Raw genomic sequence first — 19566 nt, forward strand, 5'->3', positions numbered from 1 at the left:
TCGACTTGAAACTAAAATCGCCATATCTCCGGAACTAATTACGCTATCGGCTTGTTCGAACGCTCATTTTAAAGGGTGTTTTATCCTCTATCTAATGATCTATCATCTACTATAATTTATGCTGCCTTCCATGTTTATTTTTACATTTACTTTGACCCAAAGAAGTTTCTTCCTTTCTTCTTTATCACTGTACGATAAGATTGGATTATAAATTGTTTATTTAATTGGAAATGAATTTAAATTTGTATACAGGGTGTTTGCATAATTATAGGTGTTTTCTCCGGAACTAACTATGGTACGGACGTGAAACAAAATTCGCTTTCAAGGGTGCTTCATCTTCTATCCGATGAAAATTAAAAGATTTCAACGTAGTTTGTAAATTTTCTATATGATGTTAAAAGAGAAAAAGAACGACTGGTCATTTGAACAGTCATGGTAAGAATGAGTATACATGAATTGTCGGTAGGTTTAGTGTTAAGACTTTTAATTGAACTACTATCGGAATGTACTGTCTTCTTCGGTCGTTCGACAAGTTTTACGACATACGAACCATAGTTCTCCAAAGCAATTAAGTCGGTACCTGCAATTTGTGCGATTGACGACATCGTAATGAAAGCAATTTTCATAATTAAAATATAACAGAACTATTAATATTTTATAACAAATATGATCGAAATATTTCGACGAGAATAAACAAATAAATATTTTCACAAGTGGAAAATTTGGTTTGAATAACATTTATAAAAAATAGAAATAAATATGCTTATGTAACAGGAACAGATACTTTGTTCATTGATACCAAAAAGATTCTTTATATCTGTTTTATTATACAAGATACCCGTCCCATAGAAACAGTTTAAAAAAATGCCCTAAGTGAAAGAATCTTTCCCATAAAAAAATACAAGTTCAGACATTCTTTTAAACACAATTAAAAAAAAAATGTTAACTATATATTTTGATTCCCACTTGATTATCATACTTAATGATTTCTGTAACTATTTACGAATCAATTGACGAAATTATATAAATTATTACAAATTTTATATTTCAAAAGTAATATTTCGTGTACTGTTTCGTGAATAGTTATCACAATCGCTGAGTATAATATTATTATTGTTAATAATTATTATGTTATTGTCATCAAACTAACTTTGTTATATTCTATCGTAGAAAGTTGCACTTAATTCATTGCTAAACTAATCTATATTGATGCGCTCGATACTTCGTTACGATGATGTATTAAATTACTAACGATGACATTACTTGTTAATGTTTTTCTGTCATTCTATATTACTGCATTCCGAGGTTTCATTCTACGAAAAATAAACTATTTCAACCGGTTAATCAGCACTACTCGGTTAATGGTAATGTGCGTGTATTTGGTTCACTGTAACCGTATTACCCGTATACCCGAGTACTAACCGGTTAATCCGGTACTCGGGTATCTGATAAAACCGGTTAAATCAAGATCACTAATGCGTACGCGTCTATACGACCATACACTTGTGTGTTGTGTGTGTAACGTAAGAATAACACGATTCCGCGGAAACCGCGTGCGACTGATACGGAAAACGAGTATATACGTTACAGGTGTAAATACATACGGAAGTATGTAAATATATACATATACACAATGAAAGTAAAAAGTTAATACACCAAAGAGACAGGATTGAAGGATGTAATTTTATAATAATACCTCTTTCCGTGTTCCCGCTTGTATTCGCCGCTGTACTTGGACCTACTGCCTACGAGCTCTATTATCTCGGGTATGCTACTAGCAAAAATTGCCTGCAAATAGAAATCATAACTGGAAAACACTATGCCACTACGAACCGTTAAAAACAAACTGGGTCATCTATGTGTAGTTGCAAATTTTAGAGCGGGACTTTTCTTCAGATATAACACGTATCCGCTGGATCCTCGGATATACGTTGCAGCAGAACGAAAAAAGGAGAGGAAACGAGGAAGGGGGGCAGAGAAATGGCGGTTTCTTTGGGGCAACGACTGCGTTTCCCTATCCGTTACGCATGTGTCGTTGTATTCATGAAAAAAGTGCCAATCACTGTCATACTCGCGCTCGTATCGAGCAACGAAAGTGACGCGACGCCTAATGTCAGGGGAGATCCGACGACAGTGAGACTAGAATCGCGAAAATACTGTAAATCCTGCGGTAACTTTCGCCACGACTTCGTCGCGAGTCTTTACCACGCGCTCGATAACAAAAGCATCGATGAAACGCCGTTGTAATCATCTAAGACTCTTACAAAAGACCGAAAAAGAGAGTAGAAAAATTTTGATCCATGCATCAGAATTTTAGAGGGCTTTAAAGTTCACAGAGAGAGAGGGCGCCGTATGAAGTGTTACAATGGCTACACTTGCTCTTACAGCTATTTCTCGTCAAGTAAACAAGCAGTAGTAGTAATGTTTAGAAGAATATTAAACTTACAGAGAAACGTACAAGTGAAATAGAACAGTTCCCGCAGTTTGCTTTGGCAGTACTTGAAAATGCAACGTTCGCATCATTGCAGCGAGCAATTTTTCATGTAACTTTGCTTAATTTTGTAACTGGCATCGCTATTATAGGCACAGCATCGATGCTATGAAATGAATGTATTTTCCAGTAGATATAACACCGAGAAAAGATTGCAAAAGGTGAAATTCACAGTGATAACATTTTTTTTTTAGTTTTCTTGACAGAGTATTATAAACATGTTCGAGTATATTTTAGTACAAGTTGTAAGATAATAACGTATAAACATGGGTCTGGATATTAAACTTGTCCAAACCAAAGACGATTCTCTGATCCAAAACTGCAAATGACTTATCTATTTTTGTTACTGTTAATAACGTGGTCTTCTCTTGTATTTTTATTGTAATATGTCAAATATTAAGAAACGTATTATTCTTATTAAAGCATGATTATTTTCATGTTGAACGGTCGAGAGATTTTGTGTTAACAGTGCTGTCACTCTGTACTTCAAGTTGTCACGTACTTATCCCCACCACTTCCTACCGTTTAGATCAATTTTATTTCTCATAGCTTTCCACTGTCATTCAGAATTGTCATAGGAGTGATTGGAACGCAAGCACCTCGAATTTTGAAACTATTCTTCAAGCCAAATTAATTAGCTGTTCAAGGCCATTGAGAAGTAAACCCCACCATACGATCCATCTCATTCTTTATGTTAAAACCAGAAATATCAAGATAATGAGGAATAAAAAAGTCAGGGTAAAAGACTACTAGGTTTCAACGGCAGTTTAGAGTCGAAAAGATTATATCGTCATCTTATAAATCCAAAACATACCTGCTCGAGTATTCAAAGAAAGGGGAAAGACGGTAGATAAAGAAACTGAGGGAATAAAAGCAATCGAGAAAGGGAGCAGACATAAAGAGACGAGAAAAGGGGAAGATAGAAGCAGTTGAGAAAGAGAGGAGACAGTGTGTGACGTCGCTTGCAGCCGAGGAAGTGGCCTTGAGCAACCAGTTAATTTGGCGTCGAGAACACTACGCTGCGCGCTCTGCTCGCTCCGGAATAAGGGTATATCACCTCTTACGTCAGATAATGAAGGCTTGCTTTCAATTTACCGAGACATTAATGTCAAATATCTTTGCGAATGATGCGAATTACGACTAACGTTTCAGACCATATCATCGGTTCATTTCCACTCTAAATTCACCACGAAAAATTCAGTTGAACTCGACGATTTCGTTATTGCTTTCACACTTTTCATTATGGCAGTGTTTTCTTCTCTTCTTTCGTGCCCCTTGAATCTGCGTTTCCTTTCAGATTCAATTCTAGAGTTCGTTGGACTTTGATTTTTAAGTCATTGAGTCTTTTCGAGTATAAACTATTTGTTTGATCATTATTTCTCGCTGGTGGGGATATTTGTTAACGCAGTCCATGCAATATACACTTCCATGTACTTATCGTTAATTTATATTATCTGTTCAAGTAATTCGTTATCTAAGTTATCCAAGTAAAATGGATTAGTTTCCATATTTCTTTTAACCGCCTTCTGCAATGTTATAACCATCATTTATTTAACATAAAACAAATAAGTCACTTGCACCGCTGAAACAGAAAATCGCATTTCATTTAAACAAACCTTATACTCGCGCTAACGTTTATATAACATTTCTTATTTACTTTACCGAGGTAGTGTAATAAAATTTTATTCTAATACCCTGTATAATATTTTAAGTACACATTTTGGCAGTACGATTTACAACCAAAAATGTTAAATTCTCCATGAATACATCTTCCTGCAGATGCGTAGTACGAATAGTTAGTAAATGATGTTCATCAGCGCAGAAAATGTAGTGAAGTTGAAGAGGAAGTGATAACGAAGGCAAAAGTTTCAGTGAAAATGCGTGAGTGAAAATGTACGTAGGCAGAGAATTACAGAAAGGAAACAAAGGGACAAGTCACATTCTTGGATATAAAGCAGAAAACAGAAATCAGGGAAGCTTGAGCACTGCGTTTCGACTAATGGTAGCAAACGAAGCATACTGAAACATCTAGAAGGTTAAATATATATGTCTTCGTGCATGTTTAGAGTTAGGCAGACCCCTACCTTTGTTGTTCAAAATCAGGTACCAAATTTTGCATTCAACGTTTGGATACGTGCATTCCATTTTACCATTTTATCATGGTATTTATCAGTTTGTTTTAATATACAGGATTGCAACGAGGGAAGCGCTACTACGTTCTTGCAATTTTACTAAATCTAATGTTTTTTAATACTGTAATACTACAAGAATCAACGACCCACTGTGAACTGTTAGTGTAATTTCATTAATAAATTTCAAAGTGGCACAATTTCTGCTCAAACGTTTGGATCTCATAGTGCTCCCTTCAATTTTGAATCATGTTACAAGTAATCCACAAATATGCACTCTCTTTCTATTGTTAGACATTTCAGGCAACTAAAGACACTGCGATTAAACAAAAGTTCACAATAAAATAATGTATAGTAGGAGGAGGTGTTTGTATATCGAATTTTATTGCGTCGAATTTAGAAGAAAGTAAAATAATCGTGATAGATGTTGATTTTTCGAAAATTTTCCTAAACGAGAGGACACTAAATAAAAATTATAATTTTATAAAAACTAGTTTCTATAAAGCTTTGTACGTTATATTCTTTGAATAATGTTCCAATTCTTGTATATAAAATTAAATTTTTCTCATTCTAAATTAGTGTTCTTTCGTACATGGACACCCCACGCAGAATACTATAACAAAGCAACGAAACAACGAAGCTCGGAAATAAATTTTTAAACTGTAACTATAATTTTTAAAAATCTTGTTAATATACTAAGACTCCAGGACTTTATTAATAAGGAAAGATTCCCAAGCCGGTAATTAAAACATTATGAAGCTTTAGAAGCACGTAAAGAATATTTTACTAATACGTTACTTTATTGTTTTGTCGAAAATAATTCTTTAAACTTTCTCATACAAATTGATTATAATAATTTTAATGAACATCTTACGGAACTCTATTAATTTAATCCTTGTATTACGAAGTATTCTTCATAATTACGAAATTTTTCAAAAAAGTATGTTATGCCATTAATTAGAAGTTCATAATAATGAAATCGTATTAAACATACTAAATCTTCTTTGTATTATTTACGGCTAATTATTTACAGTAACATACTCATATAATTCAAAAAAATGTCAAAAGACGTGTATTTACTTTTGTTTAAAGCACCGAATTAAAATAAATATTTCTCTGTAGAATTCTATGACGTTAATTTTCGTTTGCATTTATAAACTGAAAACAAAAAGTAACTCAGCTTTCATTTAACCAACGGAAGAAATATATAATATATCACTAAATTATCCTCTACGTGTTGTCAAAGTTTCATAATTTTCCTTGCAGACGATTTCAAAAACGGATTAATTCATTCATAAATTTTTCTTTCGGTCTACAATCCAGTTTGATTCAACATCTCTTACGTACAGAGTATATTGAATTCGGTTTGAAGCGGTTCTTTGATGCTCAAATCGCATATAACACATCGGGTCTCTGTGACATCATACTTCCAACCAAGTGCCAAACAGCTTGAGAAGGTTCCAAAACAAACTCATCTTTAAACGGTACGAGGACATTGTTTCCATTAATTATCAATAAACAAAGGAACTAAACGGCTTTACCGAAAAATATATGAATATCAATAATAATTTCTTATCGTCCGAATAACGGCAATTTTGTAAAATATTCTGGATGAGTGATCGAGAAAAGTGTCCTGGAGTGAGAAAGTGAATTTTGATTTCTAAATTCCTCCTACTTCGGTACGATTATTTGTTATTTTTTGTTAAAGAAACACGAAGCTTGTAAGATTTTCCCCCTCGGTAATCGCGAATCGATTGTCCAGGGTGTTCGCGATCAACAGAAAAGGAAAAGAACGTCGAACGTTTCGCAACGGCAGTTTGGAAACCAAAGACAAAGCGGCCAAACGTGTGTTTATGAGAGTAACGTTAGCAGCATGTTAGCGTTCGCAGAAAACAGACAGACATACAGACAGAATGAACAGTCATAGATCAAGCTCGCACAGACACCAACATTATACTAAAACCGTCAGACTTCGTGCCTTCTGGAAAGACGTGCCTCGAATCGCCATAATACACAGAGAAATCTTCCTACGCGTTGGAAAATCTTTTTTAGCAGATCGCGTAACTCGTGAACATGAAAAGACTCGAGGCTCGTTCGTAGGTAGGGACCCTGCTAGCACAAGTTAGTTAGCAAAATGAATAACCAGCGACAAATCAAATCAACGCGTTGATTCGATTTACCACATCGTTGACGATGATCGATACACTTGTTGGAAAATTAAAGGCAGACAATGAGCGTGACGAGATTCGTAGAACAAATTGAAACGTAGAAAGGAGAGTAAAGTATGTTATAAGGAGTTCAGACATGTTGTTAAGATACAATGAGCATCATACCCAGCCATTTTCTTTTGGTATTAATTCAGCGAAAGTTAATTGTTGCTGCTGCAACAAATCGGATTCACATTATTCCGCGATAAAGTACCGTGCCTCGCGACGATTTTAGTTTTTCCGTCACAAGGTAACTGTGTGCACGAAAAAAGCAATCAGTTCTACAGTCTCAAAACTTCTCGATGTCGCTTAACAAACGAACCTCTACTATAATTGCACAGGGTGTTCTATGCCATTCTGTAAATGGAAGTATCTCCAAAAGTACATCACGGTGAAAAATATTGAATCTACTGTACATGATAAGATAACTCCATATTATTGTCTTTGTATTTTCTTTAACGTAAAGTCTCTGTTACTTAAATATCAACCACGTTTCTTCTAACGCAGGCCGGATGAACATAATAATTTTCGTTTAAATATATCATATGACCTTTTGAAAAAAATTGTAAAATTTTGTAAAAATCTGAGAATAAAATAATCCAATTTGTTTAAAGTCTGACGTAAGATCTGTTATAGATGGTATGGTATTTAACGAGAGGAGATCGCGATCATAACGAGTGATATACTTATGTCATTAATGGAATGTTGCATCTTCGAAAGAATTATTTTCAAATTTTCAAAAGAATCTGTCATTTATGTTCATTCGACCTGAATTAAGAGAAATTATATTCGTAATATCACTACACCTATCCAATATTTTCAATTGAACATACTTTTGTGGACGCCCACTACAAATTAACCCTTTTGCGGTCGGAGTTGTTACGGGATTGTTAACCAATTCGAAAAAACTTTACTTCATAAAGTGAACTTGTACACAGGAAACAAATTTATGTAAATTTGTGGTACGAATCAATGTTGGATAAAATGTAGTCTGATTATACTTGCCACGATTGCTTCTACAGTGTAACTACATTGCAACTGTACTGTAATTACACGGTAACTGTACGCTTTAACTGTTCACAATTATGATTACATGGTTGTTATACAATTATTACCGTGTAATTACAATGGCATTACAGGGCAATTACTTTGTAGAAGTAAATACTAATACAAACTTATATCGTATACATACTATCACATACTTCCACATGAATGTCATACGTATTCACACTGCAAATACGTATTCACGTGTAAGTACAAGATAGTAGAATTCGCTCGTCTACATCATTTAAATAAACAATTATTCGAATAAAGTTTTATCCAGATTTTTATTCGTTAAAGGTGAATATTGAGAATAACGAATAATCATCCTCCAAATAAATTATTCAAATAAAATTGTTTTTTTCGAATAATTATCTAAATAGAGACTCGTTAACAACAGAGCCAAGTTCAATAATATTTTACTCTATGCCCAACCCTAGCTGAAATCCACGTCGCTTGACATCCGATCGCAAAGAGTTAAAATGGGACATCTTGTGCAATTCTCCACCATCGTTAACAATGGCCTAGTATGCTCGAAACCCACACGTGTGAGCGTTGAACGAAAGTAAACTCTCCGGAAGCCTGGGCAGTCAAGAGACAGCGTACAGAGAAAAAGAGTTTTCAGCAACTACGTATAGAGGAGTCTCTTCTTCTAATCACCTTGCCCCGAGAGACTTTGAAGCGCAAGGTGCCGTCGCGATCCGCAGTACAGACTCTTCTTTTCATACGACAGAGTGAGGCGTGTAGGTACGAGGACGATAGAAGCTCGCCGTCGGAGACCGCCATGAGTGTTTCGTTTTTCTTCGTCTAAATATTCTACACCGCCCTTTATCCCGTTTTTTTTTGTTTTTTTTTTAGTTTTCGTGTCTCAGGTTCGTGCTTGAACCGGGGCCAACGCGATAAGCGAGTCATTTCGAGGCGAGCGTCGTCGTTGGACTAAATTTTCCTTATACATTTTAATACGTTCCTACATTTTCTTCCGCACGAGAACGAGGGTGGTGTAGTTTACGCGAAACATCAGGACGATCCCGACTACGGCCACACATAGAGGTATAGGCATAAGGCACAGGTAGCCAGTATCGCTATAGAGAACTCTCGAGCTCTTACTCGGTACTCGTTCTTTACTTATCCATTCGGTTTTCCTTTCACGTATTATTTCTTTTTTTTTTTTTTATTTTTCGTTTTCCTTTTATTTAAAGTTTCTTTTTTCTCGTTTGTAGCAAGACGAGACGGTCCAAGCTGGCGTGCAGGTGGACCGACCTAGCGCGAGCTGCTTTTGTAAACCGATGAGAAGTTTCTCTTTTTCGTGGCATATATAAAGCTGTTTTATATATGCGACTTGTAGGGATGGGGCACAATTTAAACAGGTACGATTCGATAAATGTAAGAAAGAGAAGGTGTAAAGCTGCTCGGTGACCTCAGCTGGTCCTTTTACGTTCATCTTCGACGTTTAACGAAGATTCGACTCATGCTTGGCACAGTTTTTTTTATTTATTTTGTCTTTATTCGCTTTTTGTTGTTATACGAAGTTCGTAAAATAATACAAATAAATTACATATTCCCTGATCTACGATCGATGGAAATGAAACATTTTACAAAGAGAACACGAATAGTCAATTTGAGCAATGAAAAAATCGTGCAATGTGTATTGAAATATTATTTTCATTAATATGAATTTTGTTGTGTATCTTTTCTGAGAAAAATTCTAAAATTCTTTATATTATTTTGGAAGGTATACAATACAATGCCAAATTTACTTGATTAACGTCTAAACGAAATAATTGAAATACATAAACTAGCAAATACTAAATAGACTTTGTCGTTCGTGATATTAAAAATTACCATTCCACGTCTGATGAATTACTCCAGTATCTGACAAAAATGAGTCGAATCTTCATATTATCGAGAAACTTTCAGGCTATTGTATGCCACGTAAGGTTTGTCGAATGTGCCACATTTCAAATGAACGGTATTTCTACGTATTCCGATCGTAAACAGTGTAAGCTATGATGTTCTAACGACATTCGTAGACAAACGTTACGCTAGACGTGCCCACGTTTAAACGGCGATGCTCAGACATTTTTTACATCGATGCAGCAATGAGTTTCCCAGAGTAAAATCGAATCGGGCTCTTTCGAATACCGATGTTAATACACAAGTACGATCGATAAGCCACACATGCTCGCGTATGCACGTACACTCGCGGCGCACAGCATGCTTGTCGCAGACACTGCGCATCGTCGTTCAAACAAAGCAATCGATTTCACGTCGAATGACACTGTCCTCTGGTACTCGCTCGGTTATACGGAAAAATGTATTAAATCATCCCACGGGTCGTGCAACATTTCCCTGAAATAGGACGGTTGGGCGATAAATGTAACGCGTTCTGAACAACCTGTCGAATGTAATGCTGACAAATTTAATAGATAGGATCAGGTAAGCCAGTGCAGTTTAAACAGGCATTCGAGCAACTTCCATACCGCTATTCGTTGAATTCAACAGCTAAAATGTAGAATGTTAGGTCAAAATTTGAAACTGGCTCCAGCTAAAAGACAAAGTTAAAGTTGATTAAAAATACTAGTAGAACGATAGATCACGAAATTCATTGATTGAACCATATTAAAACGACAGCTGTTTGTCTCTTTACTCTTTACTTTATCTTAAAATAAAATTAACAAAAGCGAGTAATTTTGGAAGCCAAGTTTCTTTTTTCTTCCTCGTTGATATGTTAGAGTAACAAAATTAGTGAAGCAAAAATTTTCCATCAGTAAATTAATTATTTGGTTTATTTCTATCACACTAGCTGAGAGTTAGTTAATATTTGGATCATTGAGCGAAAATCGAGGAGATTTATGCATTTCTTTTTGTTAACTATAGATAATAGCAGTTAAATTTTAATGAACTCTTTAAGTAGCAAGGTAACGTTAGGTTTGTATCGAGAAATGATTGCATTGATTGTTTGGTAGTATATGCAAACAGCAATATGCTGAAGCTGCGCTTTAAGCTACTCGACCGAACAATAACTGCGGAAGTGTATCGCGAGCAATTGAACCGACTGAAGTCAGCAATACAAGCGGAATAGGAATTCTTCGCTCGACGGAAAAATAAATTTGGATCGAACGGAATAATAAAATTAGCGCAACGTTTCGATCAGAAATTTACAATTATTTCTATGGAAAAGTATGGAACCTGAAACCTGAAACGATACTAAAAAGGCGATAAAATATTAAAGAAAATAAGTAAATTATTACGAGAAAATACAATTTAAATGGACGAAGAGAAAAATTTGCATTGTTTATGGGATGACTTAATATTTCTGGTCGTTAAGTGGACAAAGCAATATCCTCGCGAGAGTTCCCAGTTGAGATCACGAGTGCAGGTCGTGGAAATATTGATGGTCGCCGAAGGACCAACCGGAGAACACTGTGCATTCGAAATGTTCACCGTCTTGTGTGTTTGGGGGGGGGGGGGGGGGGGAAGTAAATCTTGCGGCCATCGTTTGTCTCGCCAATTTAATCTACTGATGTACTATTGGTGGAAAACAGAGCGAACTCGTAAAAGCTGCGATGGTTTGAATAAAAGTAACAAACACAACGAAAAACACATTTAGCGTCTTGTATTCACGAGAGTTCATTTTACGTATCACTTGAGTATGCCTCGAAGTGTTTCTTGTGTATCTTCCACCACTAATACGGTCATTGGCGAGACAACGAACGTGACGGTTCTATTCTAACGAGACGAACTCTGCGAACTGTTCAAACACACTAAGCTAAACAATTGCTACGATCGTCGTAAGATTTGTTAACGACGTGGTGCACGGTGGTCAGAAAATCTTAAAATCCTGGCCAAACTGACATTTTGTGAACTTAAAAATCCAATAATTAAATATGGAACCTAAAATGGGTACGCCTTTAAACTTTGATGCTTGTTATTTATATCGTCTTTTAAGGTTGATCTTTAAAAAGTCAAACATTACTTATAGTATATTCTTAAATTGGTTATATCGATAACATTTGTAGATCGACTGATATTTCCTTGCAATCATAAAGAACCGTATATATAAAGACTATATCCAAATGCTGACATGCATATAAATAGATATAAGTGGGCCATTCCGCGCCAAATCGATCACTTTTGTACCTCGAGGTCAGGAATTTTGATGATACTGAAATACGTTCAAATCCATACGAAATTATAAAACATCAAAGTTTGCAATTTCATACATTTTACTGTTAGATTAGCAAGTTTGAAAAATAAGAAACAAATAGACAAACGACAGAACGAGATTAAACAAAGACTCAGAGCAAAATTGGTTTGATTCTTGATATTATAACAAACGACAGCAATACTGCACGAGTTTTAAAAACTTCTGCATTCAATGTATCTATAACTGGCATGAATGAAATATTGATTATTTGCTTCATTGTTTAACCGATATAAAATGCCATCTTCCGTGCACGAAATACTTCCCCACGGTACCGAGATTATTTCTGTCGCATTATTACCAATTGGGCAAGTTTTCTAATAAAGCCACACAAAAGTAGCATTTTCTCTAATTTGAAAAAGATTTGTGAGATTTCCAACCACTGCACAACCAGTCAAAATAAATATTAACGTTTTATTTATGCAATAAAGATATTGCGAGTCCCGTTTTAATTTTTCACAAAACTGTTTCAGATAAAAGTTACTTTCGAAGAAGCAACAGCTTCAAAGATAATTGTTTTATGAATTTTCGTATCGGGTCATTTTCTACGTACGACAGTTAGATGGTTAGCAGAGTTCGTCTAAATACTTCTCGTCGAAAACGAAATTGCCTGTTGAAAATCAGTAACATAAGACGTGACTTGGAACAAAAATAAAAATATCTTTTTACTCAGGCTATTCAGTCTTTCGCGCGAGATTTCCTATAGTGAACTACAAAGGGCTGTTTATTTGGTATACATATTGAACTTCGATACTTTTGGCTATGTAAAACAGAGAAAAAGAAAGCTTACCAAACCGACGAGTAGAAAAAATACTAGGAATGTTCGGCCGAGGATCGTGTGGCAGTAAACGTCGCCATATCCTACCGTGGACATCGTCACGATCAGAAAGTAAACGCAAGTCCAATACGAAAGCTGTTGCGGGTTCTTGAACTCGAACGGGTCCCCTGAGTTTTCAAGCTGCAAACAAACGAACACACGTAATCCAATATCCAATGGAATTAATGCATTTTGAGCGAAAACATTGCTTTCAGAAAAATATTTTGAAGAAATTGATTCACTCAATTTGAGCAAACATAAAAATAAGATGGGGAGGAATTCGTGGTATAATAAAAAATGTGGTGACTCTTTGGGTAAAAGTAAACTAAAAATACGGATTGAAATGTTTTTCGTACTGGAAAGTCGTTTTTGAGAAAATGAATCTTGAAAATTGGACGTGTGTGCCATAGAATACGACTTGACTAACATGTCTGACCAATACTCGTTATTTCTACTTATTTTTCTTACTATAATAGAATCAATAATGTCAGTCATAATCGTATTATGTAATATTTTTGTTTAGTTTGTGAATTTATTTTCTCCAAACATACGAAATTCATAATGTGTAAATTATATATTTGTAGTGTATATGGACTTTGTTTTTATATACTGTACTAATACACTTAAAAATTCGTTTGTACCTCAAATTGACATACAAAGTTTTGAGTCACCAGAAAACAATTGGAATGAATTTTCCAAGTATGTTCTACCTGTTTGTCGAAGAATTAGCTTGTAAACAGAAAACAATGTCTCACCAAATGAATGATGCCAGCAGCTGTCAACCAGACGGAGATGAAGATTGATACGAGTTGGGCGAGACGAATGGAGCTCGATGTCTTTAGAATGTTTAGGTACTGGAGGATGTCAGGGACCGTCATCAGTCGTAGGGCTCGGAGGAACCTCAGTCCGATCCACGTCCGATCGAGATATATCGACACGAAGGACGGTGCTATCGTAAAGTAGTCCACGAACGAATACATCTCCAGCATGAACCACAGCTTGTCACTGGCAGCGATAAACTATTGCAAAGAAAGAAACTATTGCAACATCTCCTTCGTTGAGTGAGAATATCATGGAAATCAAAATTTTGCATCGAGTACTTTACTACTTAGTTTATATATATTGTCTCGTTTCTATTATTTGTAAAATTGTTTAACTTTTCTGGTTTAATATGTATGTCGATTACGAACAGAAATAAACACTCAATAAGAACTCAATTTTTAAGTTGAGAAAAATACGAAGATGTTAGAAATGGTGGTTTGCACTTACGCGTATAAAAAAGTAGACCATAAAAAATATATTGAAAGCTAAGTCTATCTGCTGAGTAATGTTGTTGCTCCATTTTTGGCAACGTTCCACCTCTTCGCTGTAACAAAAAATTGCCACATAATGCATATTAATTTAAAATTCTTTAAGAACTTATTTCAAGTTTAGAGAAAAATGAAAATATAATAAATTCTTACGTGTTTGTTTACTTTTCTCGGCTAGAAATGTACATACTTTTTAAACACTAACATTAAGTATATTAAAAATCTGTTCAAATTACTCAAATATTCCATTTAAATTCTAATGTGACACAACCGTACAATCTTATACGAGATTTTGTTTAACGAGAAAATCAATTTTGAAAATTGGTTAAATGCACGTTCGATTGAAAAGACAGCTTGGCAAATATTTATTTATGCTGGTGTTTGTAAACATTGACGTTGGAAAAAATGGTGAGTAATTGACAAACACATTGACCAAATTATGTTCAATTGAAAAATTATTTTTTTCATTTTTTCAAAAGATACTATATTATCTTTCTGATGTTCTCGCTTATGTATATGTATTGGAATTGATACCGAGTGAAATACAATTGACAACTTTACCGAGAATACCGCAATTAATTTTCTTACCTGGAGGCATCGATGAAGTATATTATAAGCGACGCTATACTGAGAATGAAAACTAACACCACCTGAAACACAAAAAAAGGAAAACCAATTAAAACATCTATTTAAAATGAAATGAGCAATTGTTAGAAATAAAAAATAAAATATGAAGTGAAGTAGTTGTAGACTATAAACAAAATTGAGGACAAAGATAAAAGAAAAACGATGTAACGATGATCAGAAATTTATCTTCAAGAGAGTCGAGTGCATTACACCTAGTGTTACGAGCTCGATGCTCCTTTTCGCGTTCAAATTATTTTTAACCGGCTGTTCGCGCTCAGACCTCGTTGGAATAGGCTAGCCCAGTCGTTTCCGTGTTAGCTTGAGCAAATGGACTCTAAAGTTCAGGGTTACCATGTGCTGAAAATCGTAATAAGAGCATTGTCACTCCTCTGCGAGCTAATGAATTTCTACGTCGTCGATCTAAGTTCTAATTGAATCTATCGCCTATATAATAGTCGTTTCAGTGAATCAACAGTTTCGTTCGATATTCGCTTGCTATAAACTTTCGTATTTAATTATCCCTTTAGAAAAAAAAAATGATGTTCTTTCGAATAAAACAAAAATGTATCTATTATACACACTGTACAAAATATGTAAATTAAATAAATCTTACGTTAATACGTTTATAAATATTTATTATTTTTGATGTTTTAAAACTTCATTTAAATAAAGACCAATTAAGCATAAATTTGCTACTTCGAAATTTACAATTCGATATTCAATAACTGATCAGTTCTAATGGATAAATCTCGTGCATATTAACATTTAAATAAACGATTCAACGTTGACGTTTGAAAATACGACCGAATTAACTGTCAATCTCGTGAAATGGCGTTTCTAGTTTTGGCTGGAAAGCGCAAAATAGTGACGGCGAAGTCGAAACTTTTCAATTTCGAAAATTGAAAATTCTTATCGATCTCACCCGTTGGCCATTCTTAGCTGCCAACTGACCCATTGACCACCCTTGACCACTAGTGAGGACGCCCCACATCCCTACTCTCCCTATTTATATAACATACCCCAATTTACCTACTTATTCAATTTAACCTAACTATCTGTCGCTTTTATTTTACATTTATGCTACCTAATCTGTGGCAATACATGATTTTCAAAAGAGTAAAAATAGATTCAACATTTTTAGATTGCATTGAGAAACACGACGATTTTAACTACGAATTGTGGAAAGCTCGAATAAAAATTATTTATTCGAATTATGTTAAAATTAATTTTAAAGTGGCTTCACTCTTGCACAAGAAACTACCCTGTCGTTTATGATGGAAAGGAGAAGCATGAATCGTTTGTCGATGTAAACTGCCAGCTTTCGACTATGCAAAAACGTATTGTAAGACGTATTTCCTAATTTCATTCCTATTGATACGTCAGAAGCCACGCTTCCTGTATCCCCTTGTCAGATCTCTTATAAAGGTAGATGCATTTCCGATACGTGTTCAAAAGAAGAATCGCAATCACTCGACAAGGGACATCCGTTTTCTCCCAGTTAAAGAGATCATTTCACATGGAAAAATAGTCGTCTATTTATCTGCGCGCTATAATTGGAATTTAACCTTTAGTCGACGTCCAAGCAAGTGACCCAGCCGACCTACATATCGAAATCACCCCCTTTTTTGCTGTTTGCCGCCTATTTTTCTCCAAACGGTTTGTATCGGGTTCGATCATATCGGTCTTATTCGTTATTTAATTCGTCCCCGTCTCTATCTTTGCGCTGACGACAGCAGAGCTTTTAGACCTGATAGCCGTGCTTGTCCTTCGCATACACCGTTGCTATGGCTGGAACCCCTTACTCAGTTTTCTCTCCCTCAGAGTATTGTGTTTATATTATATTTATATCAAGCGCTTACACATAAGGCAGCAACAACCGTAGTTTAAAAAAATCAACCAGTCGCTGAAGGTCACTAACGAGAAGAAACCATCTGTAGTCTTCGATCAACCCATGAAAAATTAACATTTGCTTCTGATTTTTCTTTTTTTTCCCCTTACTTTTATCACAGATGCTAATTTTAAAAAGTGGAACAAGCTGTAGCACTCGTCCATTTGTTTAAAAATTTCAGTAAATGAATTTTTATATATTTTTTAAAGCAAACAGTTATCTCGACGATTAATTCGCTTAAGAAGATATTATTTACAGTTGCAACGACGGAATTAGGAAATTAGCACACAAACTGTTCTATAAGATACATGGATATTAGACTCAGAATTGCTAAGTTCAGAGCGATGAAAAGTACAATGATCGTTTAGATACATAGTTTATTATCAGAATGCATGTGGCTTACGGTCTAAATTGAGTATGCTTGCGAACTCAATTGCTTGTGCTGAAGCATATGATGTAACTGTGTTTACAGAAATCTGGCTCAATGCTAACATTTCGTCATCGAAACCTGGTCTTAGACCGATGCATGTGCAATGCGCATTGCAGAACACACTTCAAGGTCTAGAAAAGGGTCGATTTTTATATGGTGACGTGCACGAACAAGACTGACAAACTGTCAAACCATACACGCGAATTTTTTCCTAAGAATTAATCATAAACTCATCCTCGCTAATTCTCGGGATAATCTACACCATCTTAACAGGTTTAGGGGATTGTATCTTTATGAATTTTTTATAACAATACTATAATCTCGATTAAAATTAATTTTTTACTACGAATAAAACATATGATAAGCTATAAGATCGAATTTCTTACGACTGTATTAGACGCGTGTAATCAAAATGGCGTTGATTTTAGTCACGATGCCCTAATGTCACTGGTTTCGACTCCAGTAGTGTTTGAGAATTCAAGAAGCAATTTTTTTAATTTTAATTTCAGTTTTATTATACTTCGGAAATTACATCGTACGATAGGCAACGTAATTATAAATATCAGTGCCAAATATCATCAAAATCGGTTTAATGGTAATTCGAGTTGTTACTGGCGCCAGTACAAAAGACGCGTTTAATGTTTGGCCATCAACACTTGAACACAGACGCCTCGAGCGTCGTATTTTTGTTATTATTACGATCTTTTACGAGACCTTTTGTATATTATTTTTGAAGATTCAAACTATCATTCTGTAGAAAGGAATAATAATTTGAAAATTGATTGGGTACGCCTGCAATAGAGTCCACGGATTGGACATCGATGTAAGTAGAATAAGTACAGTAAAATTCCGATTGACCGACATACTCAGATCTGGAACAATACTGGATAATTAGATACCTACATATGAAGTGATAAAAATGAGGAATTGGGTAATTTTTATGGGGGTTTTCTCACTTTAAGGGTTTAAGAAACAACTTTTCGATCATTCTTAGAATTTTTAAATATTCTCCACCAAAATACACTTTGGTTGCATTTTGAAACTTTAAAATCCTCCAATCCGTTCAGAAGTAATGATGTTTTAAACGTACGCATAAAATTTCAGGGAAACATTTTTAGTCAGACATTATATTTTTGGTAACGAATTTTTTTCTCGAAAGTGCGTAGGATTTCGGGGGTATGTGTATTCACCAAAAATGATTGTCATTAGCCCCCCTAGCTAAATATAATTTTTTTAGAACAATTTGAAATTTTTTTTTTTTGCCGAAAAACTTCAGCAGCTACCCCCCTGTCGGTTTTTCTTAAAAATTCGTTTTTCATTTTTAGTAATTTTATTTGACGTCCTATAGAAAAGTTGTCTAACACTTTTTTGTAGGTACTCGTGAGCTCTACTTCAGAAAAAAGTTTCATTGAAATATGTTCACTATTGTAGGAATTATGGTTGTTTGAAAATTGGATCATTTTTATGTGGTTTTTCTCATTTTATGGGAGCAAGGAACAATTTTTTCAATATTTTTAGAATTTCTACATATTCTTTGCTAAAATACGCGTTATTTGCTTTTTTAAACATTAAAATCCTTCAATTCGTTTAGAAGTTATGACGTTTTAAAGATAGGCACAAAATTTTGGAGTGACATTTCTGGCCTGAAATTATATTTTCAGTAAGGAATTTTTTTCTCGAAAATGGTTAAGATTTCGAGGGTAGATCCATTGACCAAGAATGATTGTAATTGACCCCTACAGTCAAAAATAATTTTTCTAAAACGATTTGAAATTTTTTTTTTTGCCGAAAAATTTAGACACCTACTTTCTGTCGATTTTTCTTAAAAATTCGTTTTTCGTTTTTAATAAATTTTTTGGACGCTCTACGGAAATGTTGTTTAACACTTTTCTTTAGATATCCATGAGCTCTACTGCATAAATAAATTTCAATGAAATACACTCACTACTGTAGGTGTTATGGTCGTTTGAAAATTGGACCATTTTTATGGGGGTTTCTCACTTTACGGGGCAGGGGAACAAATTTTCCAACCTTCTTAGTATTTCTAAATATTCTTCACCAACATACGCGTTGTTGAACTCTACTGTAATGAACAGACGTGACCCACAAATATTCAAATTCAATTATCTTGAAAACGAAACATTCTACGAACAAATTTTATTTTACATTTTCGACTTCTTTTTTTATGTAGAATCACCTCTTGGACACTGTGTAAAATGCTGGACGATCCAAAGAGATAACAATAACTAAACTTTATTCACCAACAATCTAGAGCTTACGATAACTTTCAATTAATTTCTAATAAAGCAGCTAATTTTCACACAGTTCAAATTGACTTCCTTTTGTAAGCTACTCGCGTGTACATATTTACTGTACTATCTACTTTATCGCTACTCCTTTCTTTCCGTGGTCCGTTCGTTTC

At 34.8% G+C, this 19566-nt stretch overlaps 1 protein-coding gene across 50 annotated transcripts in view; it reads right to left on the minus strand.

Annotated features, from left to right (window-relative positions):
- The window catches only part of Slo (calcium-activated potassium channel slo), a 121563-nt gene that overhangs the window by 69680 nt on the left and 32317 nt on the right, over nt 1-19566 (minus strand). For 37 of the 50 annotated variants that reach the window (XM_076764737.1, XM_076764740.1, XM_076764735.1 and 34 more), the window contains exons 3-6: nt 14788-14849; nt 14159-14255; nt 13645-13908; nt 12863-13030 (exon numbers count right to left, since the gene is read on the minus strand). In XM_076764737.1, coding sequence (XP_076620852.1) covers nt 12863-13030; nt 13645-13908; nt 14159-14255; nt 14788-14849 — 591 coding nt within the window. Of the gene's footprint in view, nt 1-1696; nt 1789-12862; nt 13031-13644; nt 13909-14158; nt 14256-14787; nt 14850-19566 lie in introns of all 50 variants that reach the window. The other 13 variants (XM_076764779.1, XM_076764777.1, XM_076764762.1 and 10 more) reach the window with 1 other exon arrangement.

Source organism: Colletes latitarsis, chromosome 5 (genome assembly GCF_051014445.1).
Source record: "Colletes latitarsis isolate SP2378_abdomen chromosome 5, iyColLati1, whole genome shotgun sequence".
In the NCBI taxonomy this organism is placed as follows: domain Eukaryota; kingdom Metazoa; phylum Arthropoda; class Insecta; order Hymenoptera; family Colletidae; genus Colletes; species Colletes latitarsis.